The sequence below is a fragment of the Cinclus cinclus genome, chromosome 30 (genome assembly GCF_963662255.1).
Source record: "Cinclus cinclus chromosome 30, bCinCin1.1, whole genome shotgun sequence".
Lineage (NCBI taxonomy): Eukaryota > Metazoa > Chordata > Aves > Passeriformes > Cinclidae > Cinclus > Cinclus cinclus.
Window position 1 is genome coordinate 1,433,925 of NC_085075.1, and position 18,010 is coordinate 1,451,934.

Sequence of the window (18,010 nt, forward strand, 5' to 3'; positions counted from 1 at the left end):
CTAGTCGCCAGCCATGCACTTGAAGCGGTTCTTGAAGAAGAAGAGGCGCTGCTTGAGGCGCAGGCTGTCGTCCCGTGCCGCCGGGTACCGGTACCGGTTGTACTGGCGCTCCCCCTCCGAGCGCCGCCACGGCAGCGCCAGCTTGGACGCGTGATCCACGACCACGTCCTCGCATGAGCCCACGTGCAGCACCCCCAGCCCATCAATGAAGAACTCTGGGGAGAGAGGGGAGCCCCAAAACGGGCTCAGAGCTGCCCTGGGGTCCCTCACCCCGACTCAAATCCTGTGGGCCTGCAGTGGGGGAACCCTGGCATCCCCTCTTATCTCTGACCCCTGAATTGTGAGGGACCCTGGTATCCCCTCCTTATCTCTGACCCCTGAATTGTGAGGGACCCCAGCATCCCCCCTTATCTCTGACCCCCTCAATTGCGGGGGACCCTGGCATCTCCTCCACCCCTGCTGCTGCCCCAGGGGTCTCCCTAAGTTCTCTAGCAGAGAAATTCCAGTCCCCCCCAGGACTTCCCTCATGATGATCTCCAGGCCTCCCCCATCAGGACTCCAAGATGCTCCAAGAACCTCCCAGCCCCTCTTGATCCCTCCAGACCCCCTGAACCGCCCCTTCCCCCACCCTTAATCACCCCTGCTCCCCCTTGAGACCCCTGGACACTCCTTGATGCCTCCCAGACCCCCGGGGCCCCCTGACTCCCCTGCGCTCTCAGGGTTCCCCACCTTCCCTTCCTGGACACCCCCAGGTGCTCCCACTCCTCCTCTGTGTCCTCCTGAGGCTCCCTGCAGCTCCTCCCAGCCCCCCAGGAACCCTGCTTGGGCCCCCCCGCCCCCTTTTCAGGACCCCAGAACACCCCAGGCACTCCCTGCTCCCCCTCCTTGGGACCCTCAGCATTGCCCCCAGACCACTCCTCCTCCCATGAGGTTCCCCAGACCCCTCCAAGGACACCCCCAGACTCCCGTGCCCCCTCCCCCGGGACCCCCCCCCCCCCCCACACCTTTCTAGTCCTTCCTTCCCCCCGCCGGGATCCCCAGCACTCCACACCCCACTCCCCTCCCCCCGGAAACCCCTAGGTCTGACCCTCAGACCCCTCAAGACTCCTAGGGGGACCTGGGGACCACCCCTCACCCCCGGGATTCCCTCAGATCCCTCAAAACCCTGGGAACCCCCAGGACCCTCCTCCTCTGGGACCCCCTTAGACTCACCCCGCAGACCCCTCAGCACCCCGCGCACCCTCAGGACCCTCCCACCCCTTCCAGCCCTCCCTCCCCTGCCCCCAGCCCCTCACCGAGATGAGCCACGCGGCGCAGGCGAGGGTCGAAGCCCACCTGCCGCACCTTGTCGGTGCGGGCCAGGAAGAAGTTGACGACTCCGTCCGTGACGACGCAGGCGGGGAAGCCGGCGAGGCGGTGGTGGAAGCCGGGCCGGGTCCGCAGGCAGTCGCCCCCCGCGCCGCCCCCCCGCACGCTCAGCCGCTGCCGGTACGTGGTGGTGTAGCCGGTGATCTCCCGCACCGCGCCGCCCACCTGCGGGGCACAGCGGAGAGCTGGGGGGGCGGCACCGGGACCCCCGCACCACCCCCCGGCATCGCCCACAGGTGGGAAGGGATAAGACAGGACAGGGCCGCTGCACTGGAGCTGTGCCAGCACCTGGGAACTGGGACCCCCTGAATGCCCACCTGGGCACCGGGACCCCCTGAAACCCCGCACCCCCCACATCGCCGGTCTGCGGCACTGGGACCTTCAGGACCCTGCCAGAATCGCCCACCTGGGCACAGGAACTGTGCTGGGGGTGGGGGGGGGCTGCATCGAGACCGGGAACATCTCCAGGGAATCCCAGTGTCACCCCCTCACGACACCTGGGACATCCCAGCATCGCCCACCGGGGGACACTGCAGAACATGGGGGGCACTGGGACAGCCCCGGGCCCTGGGTACTGGGACACAAGGCACCAGGAGCGGCATTCCCAGAGCACGGGGACCCTCTGGGCACTCACTGCCCACCCGTGCTCTGTGCCAGCTCCTGGGTCTGTCCAGCACTGGAACTGGGCATGGGAGTGAGGCCACCCTCTGCAGAGCACGGGGGTGCACTGGCCATCCCCTGCCCTGCTGGTGGCCCCAGTCCCCCCATGTATCCCCGAGTCCTCCACACCGGGTCCAGCATGGTTCTGTCCAGCACTAGGCACTGGGCATGGGAACAAGGACCACTCCCCCAGACCACTGGGACCTGCTGGCCGTACCCCCACCCCCCTGCAGCCCCGCACCAGGTCCAGGCTGGTTCTCTCCAGCACATCCACCAGCTTCTCCAGCCGCGTGCGGGGCGTGAAGATGAAGTCATCATCCACCCACAGCACGTACTTGGTTGTCACCTGCGACACTGCCAGGTTCCTGCCGGCGAACCAGCCCTGCGGGGGCAGTGTGGGACCTTCGGACACCACACCGACACACCGTAGCTCCCCACGGACCCCCGTGTCCCACTTCCCCGGGGACCAACAGCTCTTCCAGGCCTTGTGTCCCCCTTCTCCAGGATCCCACAGCCCTGACAGACCCCCCCGTGTCCCCCATCCCCCAGACAACCTCAAGCCCTGCCAACCCCCAAGAGCACCCCGGCTTCCTGCCACTTTGTCAGACCCTCACGTGTCCCCTCTCTCGGGGCTCCCCCTGTTCTGACAGAGTTCCCATGTCCCCTTCCCCCTTGTCGCCCATCCCCAGGGACCCCCACCCTGCCAGCGCCGCCCATGGAGCAACATCCTCATCAGAACCCCAGTGTCCCCCCTCTCTGGGGTCCCACCACGCTGCCACACCTCCCTGTCCCCCCTTTTTTGGGGACCTCAGCTCCTGCCAGTCCCTCCCATGTCCCACAACCCCATGGCTCTGCCAGGACCCCGTGTCCCTTGTCTGGGGACCCACAGCCCTGACACCACCCCTTGTCCCCCCTCAGGAGCCTCACCTTGCCAAAGGGCATGAGGTAGTGCTCCAGGTGGGGCCCAGACAGGGGCTCGGGGCGCTGGCTGTCGTCGGCCACCACGATGGTGACAGAGGGGTAGAAGCGGCGGATGCTGGCGATGAGCCCCCGCAGTTTGTCATAGCGCAGGAACGTCTTGGTGGCCACTGTCACCAGCGCCGAGATGTTGTACCCTGAGGGGTGGGGGGAGACACTGGGAACCTGCATTGGGAGCACTGGGAGCACAAGGGGTCATGCTGGGAGGCCTGGGCACCCATCCTTAATGGGAGCACTGGGAACCCCTGTTGGGAGCCCACTCCAGGAGTGCTGGACACTTCAGTACTGGTCACCTGAGCACTGGGATCCTACACTGGGAGAACCAGTAACACCAGTACTGGGAGAATTGGGCACCTGTACTGGGAACATTGGGACACTTACTGGGAGCACTGAGCACTCACATTGGAAGGATTGGGCTCCCACACTAGAAAGACTGGGACTTTGGCACTGGGAGCACTGGGGTCACTGGTACTGGCAGAACCAAGAGTCTCCAGCACTGGGATTCTAGCACTGGGTGCACTGGGAGTCTGGCACTGGGGGCACCAGGAGGACTGAGGGCACTGGGAGCACCACAAGTGCTGGGGACATGGGCAGGGCTAATTTCGGGGTGCAGGGCCCCGTGCTCACCCCCGTCCCCGCTGCTGTCACTGTCACTGTCCCCGTCGCCGTCGCTGGCGGTTCCCGGGCCGTACAGACGGGGCATGGGCGGGTGCCGGATGCGGATGGCGAAGGCGGCAGAGTGGCCGTCGGTGGAGAACTGCACTGCAGGGCGAGGAGGGGCTGGGGGCGCGGGGGGACACAGGGAGGGGGAAGCCGAAATTCCCGGGGGGTGGGGGTCACTGGTGGACACGGGAACAGCGGGGACATTTGGGATACCACCAGTGTCCTGTGGGCTTTGGGGTTCCGGGGGGATCCGGGACAACCAGGGTGGCTTGGTGGTCCGGGAAGCCGCTGGGGGTCCCAGGGTGGCTGGAATTCCCATGGGTCAACCGCGGTCCCGGGGGGGTACTGGGGTTCCCAGGAGCGCGGGGGGCCTGGGGGTGCCGGGGGCCTCGGAATCAGAACCCCCCGATCCGGTGCAGCTCCCTCCGTACCCACCAATGTCGGCGGTATCGGGGTGGAACTGGGTGTTGGTGTAGGTGACGAACTGCAGCTGCCGGTTCAGGTGGTCCAGGTGGGCGGCGGCCAGGGACAGGTGCGCCTGCCCCTCCCCTCGCAGCGCCACGCCCTCCACCTCGGCCGCCACCGCCAGCGTTCCCAGCGAAGCCGTCAGGTTCACCTGCGGGCGGCACGTCACGGGAGGCCCGGGGGGTCACGGCAGGGGCCCCCCCAAACCGGGGAGGCTGCGCACAGGGGTGGGGGGAGCGCACCGAACTTCCCTCGGCCCCTCCCCGGTCTCTCCGCTGCCCCGCCCACCCCCACGCGCCCCGCCCACAAACTGGACAGGCCCCGCCCATTACCCTCAAGCCCCGCCCAGACCTCTCGAGCCACGCCTCTCCCCGTGACCCCTCCCCAGCCCCTCCCCGTGCCCCGCCCTCGCCCTCACCTGGTACCTGTTCCTGGCCGGCGCCTGCAGGCTGAGCCCTGGGGGTCGCGACACAGGGGTGAGGCCCAGTGACCCCCGGAGGGACCCCCTACCCCCTCTTCCCTCCTCAGAGACATTCGGGGGTACCCCCTGCCCATGGACCCCCATACCCGTGTCCCCTACAGGTTCCTCCTCCTTCATCCTGTGCCTCCCCCCGGTGCCCCACACCCCCCTGTTTCCTCCGTTCTGTGCCCTCCCCGTTGCCCCCCTCCGTGCCCCCCATATGTGCTCCCCTCCTTGACCCGGTGCCCCCGACCCCCTGCTCCCCCCGCGCCCCCTCACCGGGCACCAGCACCGTCTGCAGCGGCCGCACCTCCACCCCCTGCGCCGGGTACTCCAGAGGGGAGTTGGCCGGGACGATGAGCAGGCGGTCGGCGGGGGTCTGCACCCTGCGGGGGGGGCACCGGAGGTTCAGCCGGGGGTCCCTGGGGAGTCCCAAGTCCCACCCTGCCCCGGGACTGGTCAGTGCGTGGCACACACCCCGCACTCAGCCACGAGGGTCCCAAACCCCCGGGGTCCCATCCTGCCCCGAGGTGCCCTGGGGGTCTCCCCCGCACCAGAGCCGACCCGGGAGCTGCAGTGCCCGCATTGAGCCCCGGGGTCCCGCCCGTGCCCCCGCACTCACCGGTTCCGGTAATTGCGGTACTCGCGCTCCCGCAGCCGCAGCTGCCGCGGCCTCTCCCCGGGGGCGAAGGCGCTGGCGAAGTCGAGCCCCCCCGGGCCGGGCCCGAAGAGCCGCCGCCGTAGCGGCAGCGCCAGCCCCGCCTCCGCCTCCGCCTCGCAAGAACACCCGTTCCTGGGCAGCAGCCTGTCGCGACAGGGCCGCTGTCACCGATATCAGCGGCACCATAATCTGCACCACCGCAGCTGGGCACGGACACGGGGACCCGCGAGCGGCACCGCCACGGCACCACCACCTCCCGTCACTGCCTGTCCCCACGTGGCACCGCCCTGGGACCTGCTGCCACCTTCCAGACACCGCCAGCCGCCACCCACCGCAGCCCTGACCCCACCTTTGTCACCCTTGTGCCACCACCCCATCGTCCCTCCCCAGGTGCCCAACACCCGACCCTAGGGTGCCCCAACCCGTGGGTGCCCCTGTCTCCGGAGCCACAGCTCCATCCTGGGGTGCCCTTAGCCCTGAGTAACCCCATTCCTGGGTACCCCCACCCTGCCGGGATTCCCAGGCCCCAACCCAGGGGTGGCACGGTGAAGATGTGCAACCCCACCCTTGGCTACCCACACCCCACAGGTGCCCCCACCCACCACCATCCTCCCCGGATACCCCCATGCCCCGTCCTTACTCCATGACTTCCTCCTTGAGGCGGAAAGGCACGTGGGGGTAGGCGCGGGCAGGGGGGGGCAGAGGGGGTGGCAGCCGCTCGGGGCGGGGGCGACGCAGGTCCACAGTGGGGGGGCCCTTGGGTGCCCACAGGTGCAGGTACAGCGCTGCCAGCGAGGCCGAGGCCACCAGCAGCAGGCACAGCGCCCGCTGCGCCCCCCGCATCCTGCCTGGTGGGGGGACACTGTCACCCCGGTGCCCCCCGGCGCCCCCCGGCGCATCCCAACACCTCCCAGTGACCCCCCGTGCCCAGCGAGGCCAAGGCCAGTGGCAGCAGCGCTCAGTGGCTCCCAGTGTAACCCAGTACAACCCAGAGACCCCAGTGCCTCCTGCTGCCACCCAGCATCCCCAGTGCAAACCAGTGCCCACAGCACCTCCCAGTGACACCCAGTGCAAACCAGTGCCACCAGTGCAGTGTACCATCCCTTCCTTCATCCCGGTGCTGCCTCCCAGTGTTTCCCAGCACTCCCAGTTTCCCAGTTCTACCCAGTGGCCTGATGCCACCCCCAACTCCCCCGTTCTGCTGTGCTTGCATGGCACCCCCTCCACCCTGACCACCAGTGCTCCCAGTGCCCTCACCTGGGGGTGGGCGCAGGTCCCAGCGAGGGAGGCTCAGCCCACACTCATGGCTCTGCCCCCCACAGCACCAGCCTGGGGAAACGGGGACAGTGTCAGGGGCGGAGGGACCCGCACCCCCAGTATTTGCTGCCGTCCTGCTGCTCCCCCAGCCTCGCGGGATGTGGCTGCAGCCGGGGGACACCCCAGACCTGCCCGGGGGCTCTCCCCGAGGATGAGTGGCTCAGGCAAAACAGGGCTCGGGAGAGACGTCGGGAGGGACTGGGGGTGTTTGGGGGCACGGGGGGCGGGGCAGGGAAGGGCCTGGGAGATGTTCGGGGAGGTTCGGGGGGCTGGGACTGGCGGGAGGCCCGGGGGATGCGGAGGGAGGGGGCTGGGAGTGTCCGGGGGGGGGGGGGGGGGGGGGGGAGCAGCCAGCGGGGATGGGGGATGCGGGGGATGCTGATGGGGGCCTGTAGGGTTTCGGGGGGGCCCGGCGGCCCGCGGGGTACCGCGGGATGCGGGGATTTGGGGATGTCTGGGGAGAGAGGCGGCGATGTAGCAGCCGCGGGGTAGTGGCAGGTGCTATCCCTCGTCGTGGCAAGCCGCGACAAGAGCGGCCCCGGCCCTACCTGGCTCTGCTGGCGGGTCCCGGAGCTCCGCGGCCGCAAGCGGCACCGGCACCGGAGCGGGCGGCGAGGGCGCCCCCGGCGGCCCCGGTGCGAAATGGCACCGCCGCAGCCCCGGCAGGGGCGGGGCGAGACAGCGGGGGGAAAGGCGGAGGGGGGATGCAAAAAGCGAGGACGGGCAGGCGGTGGCTCGGGCCTGCAGGGGCTCGGGGCTGTGACGGGAGGGGCAAGGATCAGCCCCCGCGGCGCGGCTGCCACAGGCCGCGCTTTGTGCCCACGCGTGGGGCGCACAACGGCCCCATTGAGAGAGGGGAAGGGGGGCTCGGTCTGAGCTCTGCTGGGACCGGGAGGGGGCGGGGACTCGGAGCTGGGGAGGCTGCGGAGCCCGGGGGGAGAGGGCTGGGGAGATTCGTGGTGTTGCCAGGCGGTTGAAGGAGTGCTGAGGGGTCCGTGGGGGGGACCGAGGGGTCCAGGGGGGGCTCGGAGGATGTTTGGGCGGGGTCAGGAGGGGACTGGAGGAGCAGAGGGACACCAGGTGCTGCGGGGATGGGGGCAGGCAGCATGCTGCAGGAAGCCTCGCTCCCTCGATGTCCCACGCACGCCCCTCCCCGTGGGCCGGGGCCTCCCCCAGGAGTGGGGCCTGTGCCCCCTCCCGGCTCCGGTAACCACGTGACCCCCTGGGATGCTCTGTGCCCTCCACCAATCAGAGCGCGAGGATCGCCTGCATCCCGCTCGGCCAATGGGGAGCCTCCATGCGCAACGTCATCTTGGTCGGCCGCGCCCCGCCTCGCCATTGGCTGTCGCCAGCGCGGGCTCCGGCCAATCGTCGCGGTCCCTGCCTCACACCCACCTCGCCCCCGCGGCCTCACAGCCGGAGGCGTCATCGCCTCCCACTGGCCAATTAGAACCGAGCTCCTCTTTGACAGGCAGATACAGACACCAATGACAGGCCGAAGTAGAGGGGCCGGGGCGGGCGCGGGAGGTGCGGGCGGAAGCGGAAGCGGCGGCGGGGGGGGGGGGGAAGATGGCGGCGCGGCGGGGCCCGGGGCCGGTGGCGGTGCTGGCATTGCTGGCGCTGCTTGGCCCGGGGTGGCCCCTCCGCGGGGCCCGAGCCGCGCTCAACCTGCAGGAGCTCAGCGAGCTCAAGTACGGCCTCGAGATTCTGGCCGAGCCCGTGCTGGCCGGGCAGGTGCGCTTCGGCACTGGGGACAACGACTGGGTGGGGGGAGGCGGGCAGCGTCCTGTGGGCCCTACCGGGACCGGCGCATCGGCCATAGGGCTGCCGATGAGAGGGGAACCGGCTGCGGGTCAGGAATGCCGCTCAGGGGCCTCCTACGGGGACCGGGAGCACCTGCCAAGGACAGGGCACCGGCCTCTGCTCCCTACTGGGGCTCGTTCCGCGGCCGAGGGCAGCGGCTGGGGGCTGCTGGGGAGGGGAATCCGGCCGGGGGTCGCAACAGGGGCCAGGGACACCCGTTCGGGGCGGGGACGGGACCGGAGACACCGAGTCAGGGTCAGGGACACTGCCCCGATTGATCCAAGGCTTGGGGCAGCGGCACCGGTGGGTCCTGGGTGGTCCCGGCCCGGGCTAGGCTTGGGGGCACGGGCCCAGGGCGCTGCCGGCGGGACCTTGGCCGGAATCCGGGGGCACACGGATGGGGAGCGATGAGGATGGGATCCGGGGGTGGGGAGGAGCCGGCTGTCCGTACCTCCTTCGCTGAGCAGCTCCCCGGAGACAGCCGGGCCTGAGGGTCCCTGAGGTGACACTGACACCTCGCACTTCCTGGAGCTCGTGGGGCCGCGCCTCTTCTGCTGCCCAATGTTCCTGGGTGGCCACGCCAGATGTGGGTGTGGCGGTGGCAGAGGGTATCGTCCTCTCGGTCCTTTCACTTCTTGTTTTGGTTTCCCAAATTTGAGAGGGAGGGGACACCCAGCAGGGAGCTGCTGCCGAGTTTTTGTCCTTGGGACTCCACTGGAACACCTGGAGCTGTGGGGCAGAAGCTGCAGAGCAACCCATGAGGGTTTGAGGGGTGGTCCGGAGCCCCTTGCATCTGCTGGAGGCAGTGACAGGCCTCTTCTCCACCCCCCCCTCCCCCCCCCGTGTGCACTGGGCTGTGACAGGGACGTGGATGGAGGCTGTATTGAGGGAAGCTGCTGTGGGGGGATGGGTGTGGGGATTGTCCCGTCCCAGCTGGTGGGGCTGTAGGTACAGGGAGGGGCTGGGGGAATCTCTGGGGTCACTGGAAGGGGCTGCAGGGTTACCGGGGGAGTCTGGGTTTTCTGGGGTGCCTGTGGGGTCACTGGGGGTTTGCAGGGTGAGTGGGGGATTCTGGGGTAGCTGTGGGGTCTCTGGAAGGGGCTGCAGGGTCACCGAGGGAGTCTGGGGTCTCTAGGGTGGCTGCAGGGTCACTGAGGGGCTGCAGGGTGCTGGAGGGGGGGGTCTTCCCAATGGGGGCAGACTTCAGGGTCCTGGGGGGGGCTCTGAGGTGTCCTGCCAGAGGCTGTGGGCTCCCGGGGGCTGCCCAGGACTCTGACAGCCCTGTGCCCCCCACCAGCACGAGGCTGAGGACGTGGTGACCGTGGCCTCAAGGTTCAAGCAGCGCTATGAGTGCCGCCTGCCCCCTGCGGCCGTGGGGCCCCCCCCGGGCCCCCCGCGGGATCCCCGGCTCTACAACGGCTCTGGCGTGGCTGAGCTGCTGCGGCCCATGGGGACAGCACCCTGCCTCCTCAAGGTGGGACCAGGGGGTGCCAGGGGGGGACCGAGGGGCTGGCAAGGGGGCACCCCAAGCCTCACCCACGGGCTCTGCTCGCTCTTCCCAGACCAAGGACTGGTGGACGTATGAGTTCTGCTATGGGAGACACATCCAGCAGTACCACCTGGAAGGTGACAGTGGGGACAGGCGGGGAACAGAGTGGCCCTGATGACACCACCACCTCAATATCTGCCCTTTGTTCCCACTCCCCACAGAGTCTGAGATCAAGGGTGACATCCTTGTCCTGGGCTATTACCAGTCTGCCTTTGACTGGGATGACGAGACAGCCAAGGTCTGTGTCCCCCTCACCTTGGGGACAGCAGGTGGGTGGCAGTGACAGGGCTGTTCCCGTGCCCACCCCACTCCTCTCCCTGTCCCTCCAGGCCTCCAAGCAGCACCAGCTACGGCGCTACCACAGCCAGAGTTACGTGAACGGCTCCCGCTGCGACCTCACCGGCCGCGCCCGTGAGGCCGAGGTCCGGGTAAGGACTGGGGGCACTGCAGGGCACGGGGACACTGCGGGGCACAGGGGGCACCTGGGAGAGAGCAGGGCATCACCCCAGGGCTTTCCCCACAGTTCCTGTGCGAGGAGGGTGCCGGGGACTACATCGCCCGCGTGGACGAGCCGCAGTCGTGTTCGTACGTGCTGACGGTGCACACGACGCGCATCTGCCACCACCCGTTCCTGCGGCCGGCCCCGGGGCTGGCACCGCAGCCCATCCGCTGCCAGCCTGCCCTCTCGCCCGCCCAGTACGTGCAGTACGTGCGTGCCCAAGTCTGTGAGTATCAGGGACCCCTGGGACGGGCGTGGGGTTGGCACTGTGTCCCGTCCATTCCAAGGCTGGCACTGAGCCCTGGTGCAGGGCTGGTGCTGTCCCCTCTTATCTTGAGATTGGCACTGTCTTCTCCCACCTGGTCCTGTCCCCTCATCCCCCAGCTGGCCTTGACCTCTCCATCCCAAGGCTGGCACTCACCCTTCTGGGACTGGCTCTGTTCTCTCCAGCCTTCCCTTATCCTCTCCATCCTAGGGCTGGCACTGTCACCTTCCTGGCCCTGTCCCCTTTGTCCCGGGGCTGGCACTGTCACCTTCCTGGCACTCTTCCCTCTGTGCCAGGGTTGGCCTTGTCCCCTCCAACACAGGACTGCCATGGTCCCCTGAAGTGTGGCGCTGGGCCTGTACCCCACGACTGTGCTGTCACTGTCCCTGTCCCCTGTTTCCCCAGCTGACACCAAGCGGAAGGTGGAGGAGATCTCAGAGGAGCTCCGGACACTGGACACACGGCTGTGGAGTGACAGGGACAGTGAGCCCTCCTCACAGACCCCTGAGGGCACCCAGGATGGTATGGCCTCTGTCCCCACCTCATGATGACAGCACAGCCTGTGTCCCCTCTCCTTCTGGGACCCCTGACCTGGCTGTTGGCTTGAAGCTCCCAGTGCCAGGCATGTCCCCCCTGTGGCAGCTGTGTCCCCTCCTGTGCCAGGGAACCAGCCAGACCCAGCCAAGGATGTGACAGCTGGGGACCAGGAGGTGGCAGTCACAGCCAGTAACCAGCAGGACAGCACCAGGGTGAGTCTCAGTGGCCCTGGGGACATTCTGGGGGTCTTGGGGTGAGTTAGGGGTCACTCTGTGGGGGGTTTAGAGTCCTGCTTCATCCCCTGTCTCCTCCCTGCAGGAGCCGTCCCCAAGGACAGCTGGTGCTCAGGCAGCTGGTGAGTCCTGAAGTGTCCACCCCATGTCACCTCCATGTCCACCCCGTGTCCCCTGTGTCCCCCATGCCACCCCTGCCACTCCAGCCTCCTGTTCTGGGTTCCCACATAGATCCACGGAAGAAAATCCACTTCAAGGTGATCCGGAGCCCTGGGGACCTGCTGCAGTTCATCGAGGAGCTGAAGGAGACCACCAGGAAGGTGGGGACTTCCTCCTTGCCCCTCGGGCTTCTCTGTGCCTCAGTTTCCCCCTGAGCCCCTTCCCACTGCTTCAGGCCAAGGAGAAGGCAAGCGAGGAGGAGGAGGCAGCAGCAAAAGCTCCCCAAGCGCCCCCCGGTCCCACAGAGCCCCCCAACCCTGAGGCCTTGCCTGGCCCCGAGCCCCCCCCCACTGGGGAGGAGGAGGAGGATGAGGAGGAAGAGGAGGAGGCGGGGCCACTGCTGGCAGGGCTGGAGCTGCTGCCACGGGAGCAGGTGGCGAGGCTGAAGGAGGAGGTGAAGAGCCAGATGGAGCAGGAGTTCGACAGCATCATCAGTGAGGTGCGGACCCTTGGCCGGGCTGGGACCCCCCTGACTGGGCTGGGATCCCCACAGTGGCACTGGGACCTCTCTGGGTGGATTCCGCAGCCACACTTGAGGGCCCCCAGCAGGGATGGGACCCTCTGGCCAAGCTGGGGCCACCCAGACTGCAGTAGGGGAGCCCCAGCCAGATTGCACTGGGGGCTCTACTTGGGTTGGCTGCCTCCAGCAGAACTGGGGATCTTCTGGTTGCTGTGGGGACACCCTGTCTGCACCAGGGAACCCCTGGCCGTGCTGTCACCCCCCTGACCATGCTGGGACTCCCTGACTACGCTGGGATTCTCCTGTTTGGGCTGAGGAGACCCTGGCAGGATTGGGATGCCCTGGCTGTGCTGGAGACCCTGCAGCCCGGCCAGGGCTGCCCAGCAGAAATGGGGACAGGCTGAGGACAACCCTTCTGGGCCAAGGAACCCCCAGCTGCTCTGGGTACCTGCTGGCCAGGCCAGGGAACCTGCCTTTAATGCTTCCTGCAGGTGGAGGATGAGTTGGAGACCGAGGGGCTGAAGGGGGAGTTCGACCGGACCCGCGCAACCCGGACCCTTGCGTCCACCCTGACCCGGCTGATGGACCGGCTGGACAGGGCTGACCCTCACCACGACCCCCCCGAGCCCCGCCGTGACCCTTCCGGCCCCCCTCCCGGTCCCGGGAGGAACAGAGAGGAGGAAGAGGAGGAGGAGGAGGAGGGAGGAGCTGCGAGGAAGGGCAGCTCCAGGCTTCCCAGCGAGGGGCGGGTGTGGGTGCAGATGAGCAGAGTCGGGAACCGCGACACGCCCCAGGAGCGGGAGCCTTCCCGGGGGAAGCAGGAGCCCCCCCGGGAAAACCAGAGCCCCCCGCAGCTGCCGCAGGTGGAGAACGAGGTGCGGGCGTTGCTGGCCAAGGAAGGGCTGCGGGCTGAAGGTAGGGAGGGGTTCGGCCGGGGGAGGCAGCAGGGGCGAGCCCCCCCTGCCCCAAATCAACCCCCTGGGCCCCTCTCCTCAGGGAAAATCGAGATCAAGATCGTGACGGCGTCGTCGGGGGGTGAGGAGGAGGAGGCGGCGCAGTGGCTGTCGGAGGAAGATTCCCGGAGCCTGAAGGAGATTTTCCTCAGCATCCTGGTGCGGGGGCCACGGGGAGGGGCACCGAGGGACCGGGGAGTGTCATCGAGGGATGGGGGAGGGCACGGAGGGAAGGGTTGCAACTGAGGCTCGGGAGGAGGGGAATTTATGATTTTAGGGGAAACCAGGAACAGAGCTGAGGTGGGGGAACCTGAGGCGTGGCAGAGCTGGGGAATGTGGGGGAGCCGAGGGACGGGGAGGCGTCACTGATGAATGTGGGGGAAACTGAGGCACGGGGAGACACTGAGGTGGAGAGGCTTGGGGCCAGGACACAGGCACAGGGGGAGCTGAGGAGGGAAATGTGGGGGGAGCACAGAGGTGCGGGGGGCACCGAGTTGATTTGCTCCCCCCCACCCCAGGTGCAGGGCACGGAGGAAGCACAGAAGGAGCGGCGGCGGCAGCAGGCACTGGAGGACAATTATCGCTTCGTGTGGGGGGGTCGTGACGAGCCCCCCCCACCCACTGACTCTGAGGACCAAGACTTCTGATCCCCCAAATTCTCGTCCCTCAAATGCTGAACCATGCCCCCCAGAATTGTGGCTCTCTCCCTGCTGTGGGGCTGGGTGGGGACCACCAGGGTCACTTGGGGTGTCCCGGGCCCAGCCAAGTGACCCTGGTGTCCCCCACCTGGGAGGGGCAGGTCACTGTGTCACCCCCCGGGGGACCCTGCCCTGAGATTTGGGTGCATTTGTGACACGGATGAACTGGGAGGTTGGAGGGGGAGGAATGGCTGTGATTTTTGGGGGGAGGGGGGAGGTGTGATTGGGTGGGGGGGGGGGGGGGGGTCCTGTTGCCACTGGAGCCATTCGTGCTCCCCCCTTGCCGGGGGGTTCACTCTCTCATAATGAGATGTAAGAAGTTGTTCAACCCCTTTGATCCCCCCGCCTTTTAATCAATAAACCGAGGTCACCCCGGGCTTTGTCTGTGTCCCCCCTGTCCCGGGGTCTTCACACACCCCCTCCCCACTCCGGTCCTGGGGAATCGCCCCCCCACAAATTGTGGAGGGGCGGGGTCAGGGGCTCGGCAGCCAATCAGAATCAGGGCGGGGCCGGGGGGCTCGCCCGTCCTCGGCCAATGGGAGCGTGGAGGGGGGGGGGAGCGGAGTCCCCGAGACCCTCGAGCGGACCGGGACCACCGGGACCGCCACAGCCCTCGGGGACAGTGGTGCCACCGGCACCCCGGGCACCGACGGGAGTCACGGGAACCCGCGGAGCCACCAGGAGCCCCAGATCCGGTGGTGCCCCCAGGGCGAGCAGAGCCACCAGGACCCCCAAACCAACCAGGGACCGACAGACACCGTGGGACCCTCCCGGACTGAACTGGGACTCCCCATCCCTGACCCAGGTGAGGCCGCAGCCGGTACCCCCATACCAGAACTCCCACCCCCACCGTTGTGTTCCCCGTCCCTCACCCCCGCTGGCCCCACCCACCACAAGGGGCTGAAAATAATCCAGGAGTTCGGGGACGGTGGGAAGTTACCTTTGTCCCCCCTTAGCTAAAAGCAGAGGTTCTGTGTCATCCCCCATGAGCCCCCAGACACCCCTCGGGTCTGGAGGGCCCAGCCTGGGGTGCCATTACTGTCCCGTGAGTGTCACCCTGTGTGTCTGCGTCACTCCCCCTCCATGAGTCCTGTCTCCCACCTTCCCCGGGCTTTACCCCAGGGCTACCCCAGCTGGCAGATCAAGCTGCAGTGGCTGAGGGGTGATGGGGGAAGTCCCCACTGACTCCCACATACCTGAGCTAGGTGTCCCCATGCTGCTCCTGGGCCTGCAGAGCTCCTGGCTGCCCTTCCACGGGGGCGTCTTGGTGGGCTTCATCACCACCTTCCTCCTCCTCCACATCCTCCTGCTGCCCCAGCCTGTGCCTGCCCCCATCCGGGACCCCCAGGTGGCCAATGCTCCCCCTGGGACGCCCTCATCCCCCGCGCTCTACGGCGTGGCCCCATCGGACACTGCAGGTGGGCACTGCTGCCGTGCTGGGTGGAACTGGCTGGGGACTTGGGGGACTCTGGGGGGATGGGGCTGGCAGGAGAATGGGGGGGGGGGGGGGTGGCCTCTCTCCGTTTGCTCCATTTGTTGGGGGACAGTGACCACACCCTGACTGTGGCAGCATGGGGACATTGGGGTCTCTGCTCCGTGCTCAGCGTGGCCCCTTCTCCCCCAGGCGAGGACGCAGGGGTGGCACGGGGGCTGTTCCAGCAGGTCCGGGTGCTGTGCTGGGTGATGACGGCACCCCAAAACCTGGAGACCAAGGCCCAGCACGTGCGGGACACTTGGGCACGGCACTGCAACGTGGCCCTGTTCATGAGCTCGGAGCCTGCCCCCCACTTCCCGGCCGTGGGGCTGGGGGTTCCCGAAGGCCGGGGGCAGCTCTACTGGAAAACCATCGGGGCTCTCCAGTGCGTGCAGCGGCACCACCGTGCCCACGCAGACTGGTTCCTCAAGGCCGACGACGACACCTTTGTGGTGCTGGACAACCTGCGCTGGCTGCTGGCCACACACTCGCCCCAGCGGCCCCTCTACTTTGGGAAACGCTTCCGGCCCTTCACACGCCAGGGCTACATGAGCGGCGGGGCTGGCTACGTGCTCAGCCAGGCAGCCCTGGCCCGTGTGGCCACTGCCTTTGCCAGTGGCACCTGCACCCACACGGGCCCCGAAGAGGATGTGGCACTGGGGCAGTGCCTGGAGCGCCTGGGGGTGGTCGTGGGGGATTCACGGGATACGTGGGGCCGGGAGACCTTTCACCCCTTCCCACCTGAGATCCACCTCACTCACCGCTTCGCCCGGGACTTCTGGTACCAGCGTTACTGCTGGTACCCCGTCGTGGAGGTGGGTCAGAGCCCGGGGCCGCCAGCCGAGGGGTCACCCCGTCACTGCAGCCTGGGTAGGGGCAGCTGCTTGGGGTGGTTGTGGCCCCTCCACAAGTGGCTATGATCCCCCCCCCCACACTCCCCCCCATGCATGGCCAGAACTCCCCCATGTGTACCCTCAGTAACCCCACATGCGGCCACCATCTCCCTGTGAGTGGCCACAGCTCTCCTTGGGTGTCACCTTCCCCCACAATCTGCGGCTGTAACACGCAGCCATGGACCACGTGTGTGGCAGTGGTGTCTCCGTGCATGGCCATGGCCGCCCTCACATGTCCCTGGCCACCTCGAGGTGCAGCCATGTGTCACCCCCATGCCTGGCTGTCATGTCTTCCACCATGGCCATGGCTCACCCCCCAAATCCCCATGAGGTCCCCAGTCATGGTCAGGATGTTCCTACACTGTGTAGCTACACACCCTGTGTGTGTGGCCAGTGTGTCCTCCCTCATACATAGCCCCAGGGCCCCCATGTGTGACCATGGTGGCCTTGGTCTTCCCCACACAGCCCTGATCCCACTCCCATGGTCATGGCCCCCAACATGCTCCCCCCACGTGTGACTGTAGTCCCTCTCTCCAAAATCCAGCCATGATATCCCTGCTGTCACCAAGGTCCCCTCCATGCGCCTGGGGTGTCTGCCTGCCCCCGCCCTGCTCAGAGAGTGCCAGGCAGAAGCTGCAGTGATCAGGGACAGCCTCCAGCTCCCTTTGCCCACCCTGCACCTTGGGCGCCCAGTGACTCCCCCCAGCCTCCCCCTCTGTCCCCCCAGGGTCCCCAGTGCTGCTCAGACCTGGCCGTGTCCTTCCACTACGTGGCAGGGGAGGAGATGTACACGCTGGAGTACCTGAGCCAGCGCCTGCGCCCCTACGGCTACAGACCCCGCTACCGACCCCCCCGAGCCCCCCCGCGGCCCCCAACTTCACCTGGACCCCCGCGGACCCCAACGCCACCATCCGGAGCCACCCAGGTCCCCAAGCATCCAAAGCCCCCAAGCCCTGGCACCCCCCCGGGGTGAAGGTGGCCCCAGATTTGGGGGTTTCCTACAGTGGGGTGCACCCGGGGGAGGGGAGGCCCCCATAGCCCCATTCCTGCCCTGGCGCCCCAAATGCTCTGAGCACTCCCCCTGTCCTCCGCCCACCCCAATCCCCCTTCCCCCGCGGACGCGTGGCCCTAATTAGTGGCTGTTAATGAGCTTTGCAGGGACTGGATGGCCCTGATCCGGGTGTGCCGGGGCGGGGCACAACGGGACGGGGGCCTCAGGGCTTTGGGGGACCGGGGAGGGATCGGGGGGCTTTAAGCAGGACACGGAGCTGGGGTAGGGTCCCATGGAGGCAGCACTCGAGGGGGGCTGTGGGCGATGGGACCCAAACAGCACCCCAAGGTGGGGACAGTGCAAGGCCTTTCTGTGGGGACCATCCCCTCCCGTCCCCTCCTGTCCCCACCTCTGTGTCTGTGGCGGCCATGACCCTTGTGGCTGTGCTGGTCCCCCATTTGTGGCCATGCCACCCCTCTCAGTATGTCCCCCTATGGTGACAGTGCCCCCCCCCCCATGTCCGTGTTGTCCCCACGAATCCCCCATGTTGTTCCCCCACCCTCCTCGACCACAGCGCTCTCCCAGAGTGGCCGTGATCCTATGGCACCCCCTCTCCACGAACTCTGCCCCCCCAAATCACGACCCCTCCCTGGTTCCCTGTAACCCCCCCAAGTGATTGCCCCAATTCCTGGGGGAGGTCAGTGGCCACAGAGGGGGAATTTTGGGGATCAGGAAGGGTCAAAGGGGGATGGTGAAGGAGGCTTCAAATTTGGGGGGTCACTCCAGGGGGTGCACATGGGGGGATGCGGGTCTGGGGGCAGGGCAGCCGCCCCTCCTTCCTGCCCCGGGGACCACAAATGCCCT

At 67.7% G+C, this 18,010-nt stretch overlaps 3 protein-coding genes across 7 annotated transcripts; 2 read left to right on the plus strand and 1 right to left on the minus strand.

Annotated features, from left to right (window-relative positions):
* B4GALNT1 (beta-1,4-N-acetyl-galactosaminyltransferase 1) lies at nt 1-6,098 on the minus strand. 3 transcript variants are annotated; one of them, XM_062510964.1, is made up of 10 exons: nt 5,896-6,098; nt 5,217-5,399; nt 4,874-4,980; nt 4,553-4,590; nt 4,105-4,285; nt 3,673-3,768; nt 2,956-3,143; nt 2,270-2,410; nt 1,296-1,533; nt 1-215 (listed from the first exon to the last, which is right to left on the minus strand). In XM_062510964.1, the coding sequence occupies exons 1-10, from the start codon at nt 6,096-6,098 to the stop codon at nt 1-3; spliced, it is 1,590 nt and encodes a 529-aa protein (XP_062366948.1). The 3 variants fall into 3 exon arrangements, with proteins under 3 accessions (XP_062366948.1, XP_062366947.1, XP_062366949.1); XM_062510963.1 differs by having other exon boundaries at nt 3,634-3,786; XM_062510965.1 differs by lacking the exon at nt 5,217-5,399 and having other exon boundaries at nt 3,661-3,768.
* A 2,043-nt stretch (nt 6,099-8,141) lies between these two features.
* On the plus strand, nt 8,142-13,977 carry OS9 (OS9 endoplasmic reticulum lectin). 3 transcript variants are annotated; one of them, XM_062510922.1, is made up of 14 exons: nt 8,142-8,306; nt 9,673-9,849; nt 9,938-10,001; nt 10,086-10,162; nt 10,254-10,352; nt 10,448-10,649; nt 11,094-11,210; nt 11,331-11,437; nt 11,544-11,580; nt 11,690-11,778; nt 11,853-12,116; nt 12,629-13,052; nt 13,134-13,249; nt 13,609-13,977. In XM_062510922.1, the coding sequence occupies exons 1-14, from the start codon at nt 8,142-8,144 to the stop codon at nt 13,735-13,737; spliced, it is 2,067 nt and encodes a 688-aa protein (XP_062366906.1). In that variant the 3' UTR covers nt 13,738-13,977. The 3 variants fall into 3 exon arrangements, with proteins under 3 accessions (XP_062366906.1, XP_062366907.1, XP_062366909.1); XM_062510923.1 differs by lacking the exon at nt 8,142-8,306 and having other exon boundaries at nt 9,648-9,849; nt 11,298-11,437; XM_062510925.1 differs by lacking the exon at nt 8,142-8,306 and having other exon boundaries at nt 9,649-9,849; nt 11,352-11,437.
* LOC134054830 (glycoprotein-N-acetylgalactosamine 3-beta-galactosyltransferase 1-like) lies at nt 13,771-17,193 on the plus strand. The gene is given in 8 exon segments (XM_062510825.1): nt 13,771-13,802; nt 14,266-14,299; nt 14,301-14,547; nt 14,594-14,716; nt 14,994-15,206; nt 15,413-16,077; nt 16,883-17,006; nt 17,009-17,193. Coding segments are annotated over 8 exon segments (1,623 nt in total).
* Nucleotides 17,194-18,010: the final 817 nt, after the last annotated feature.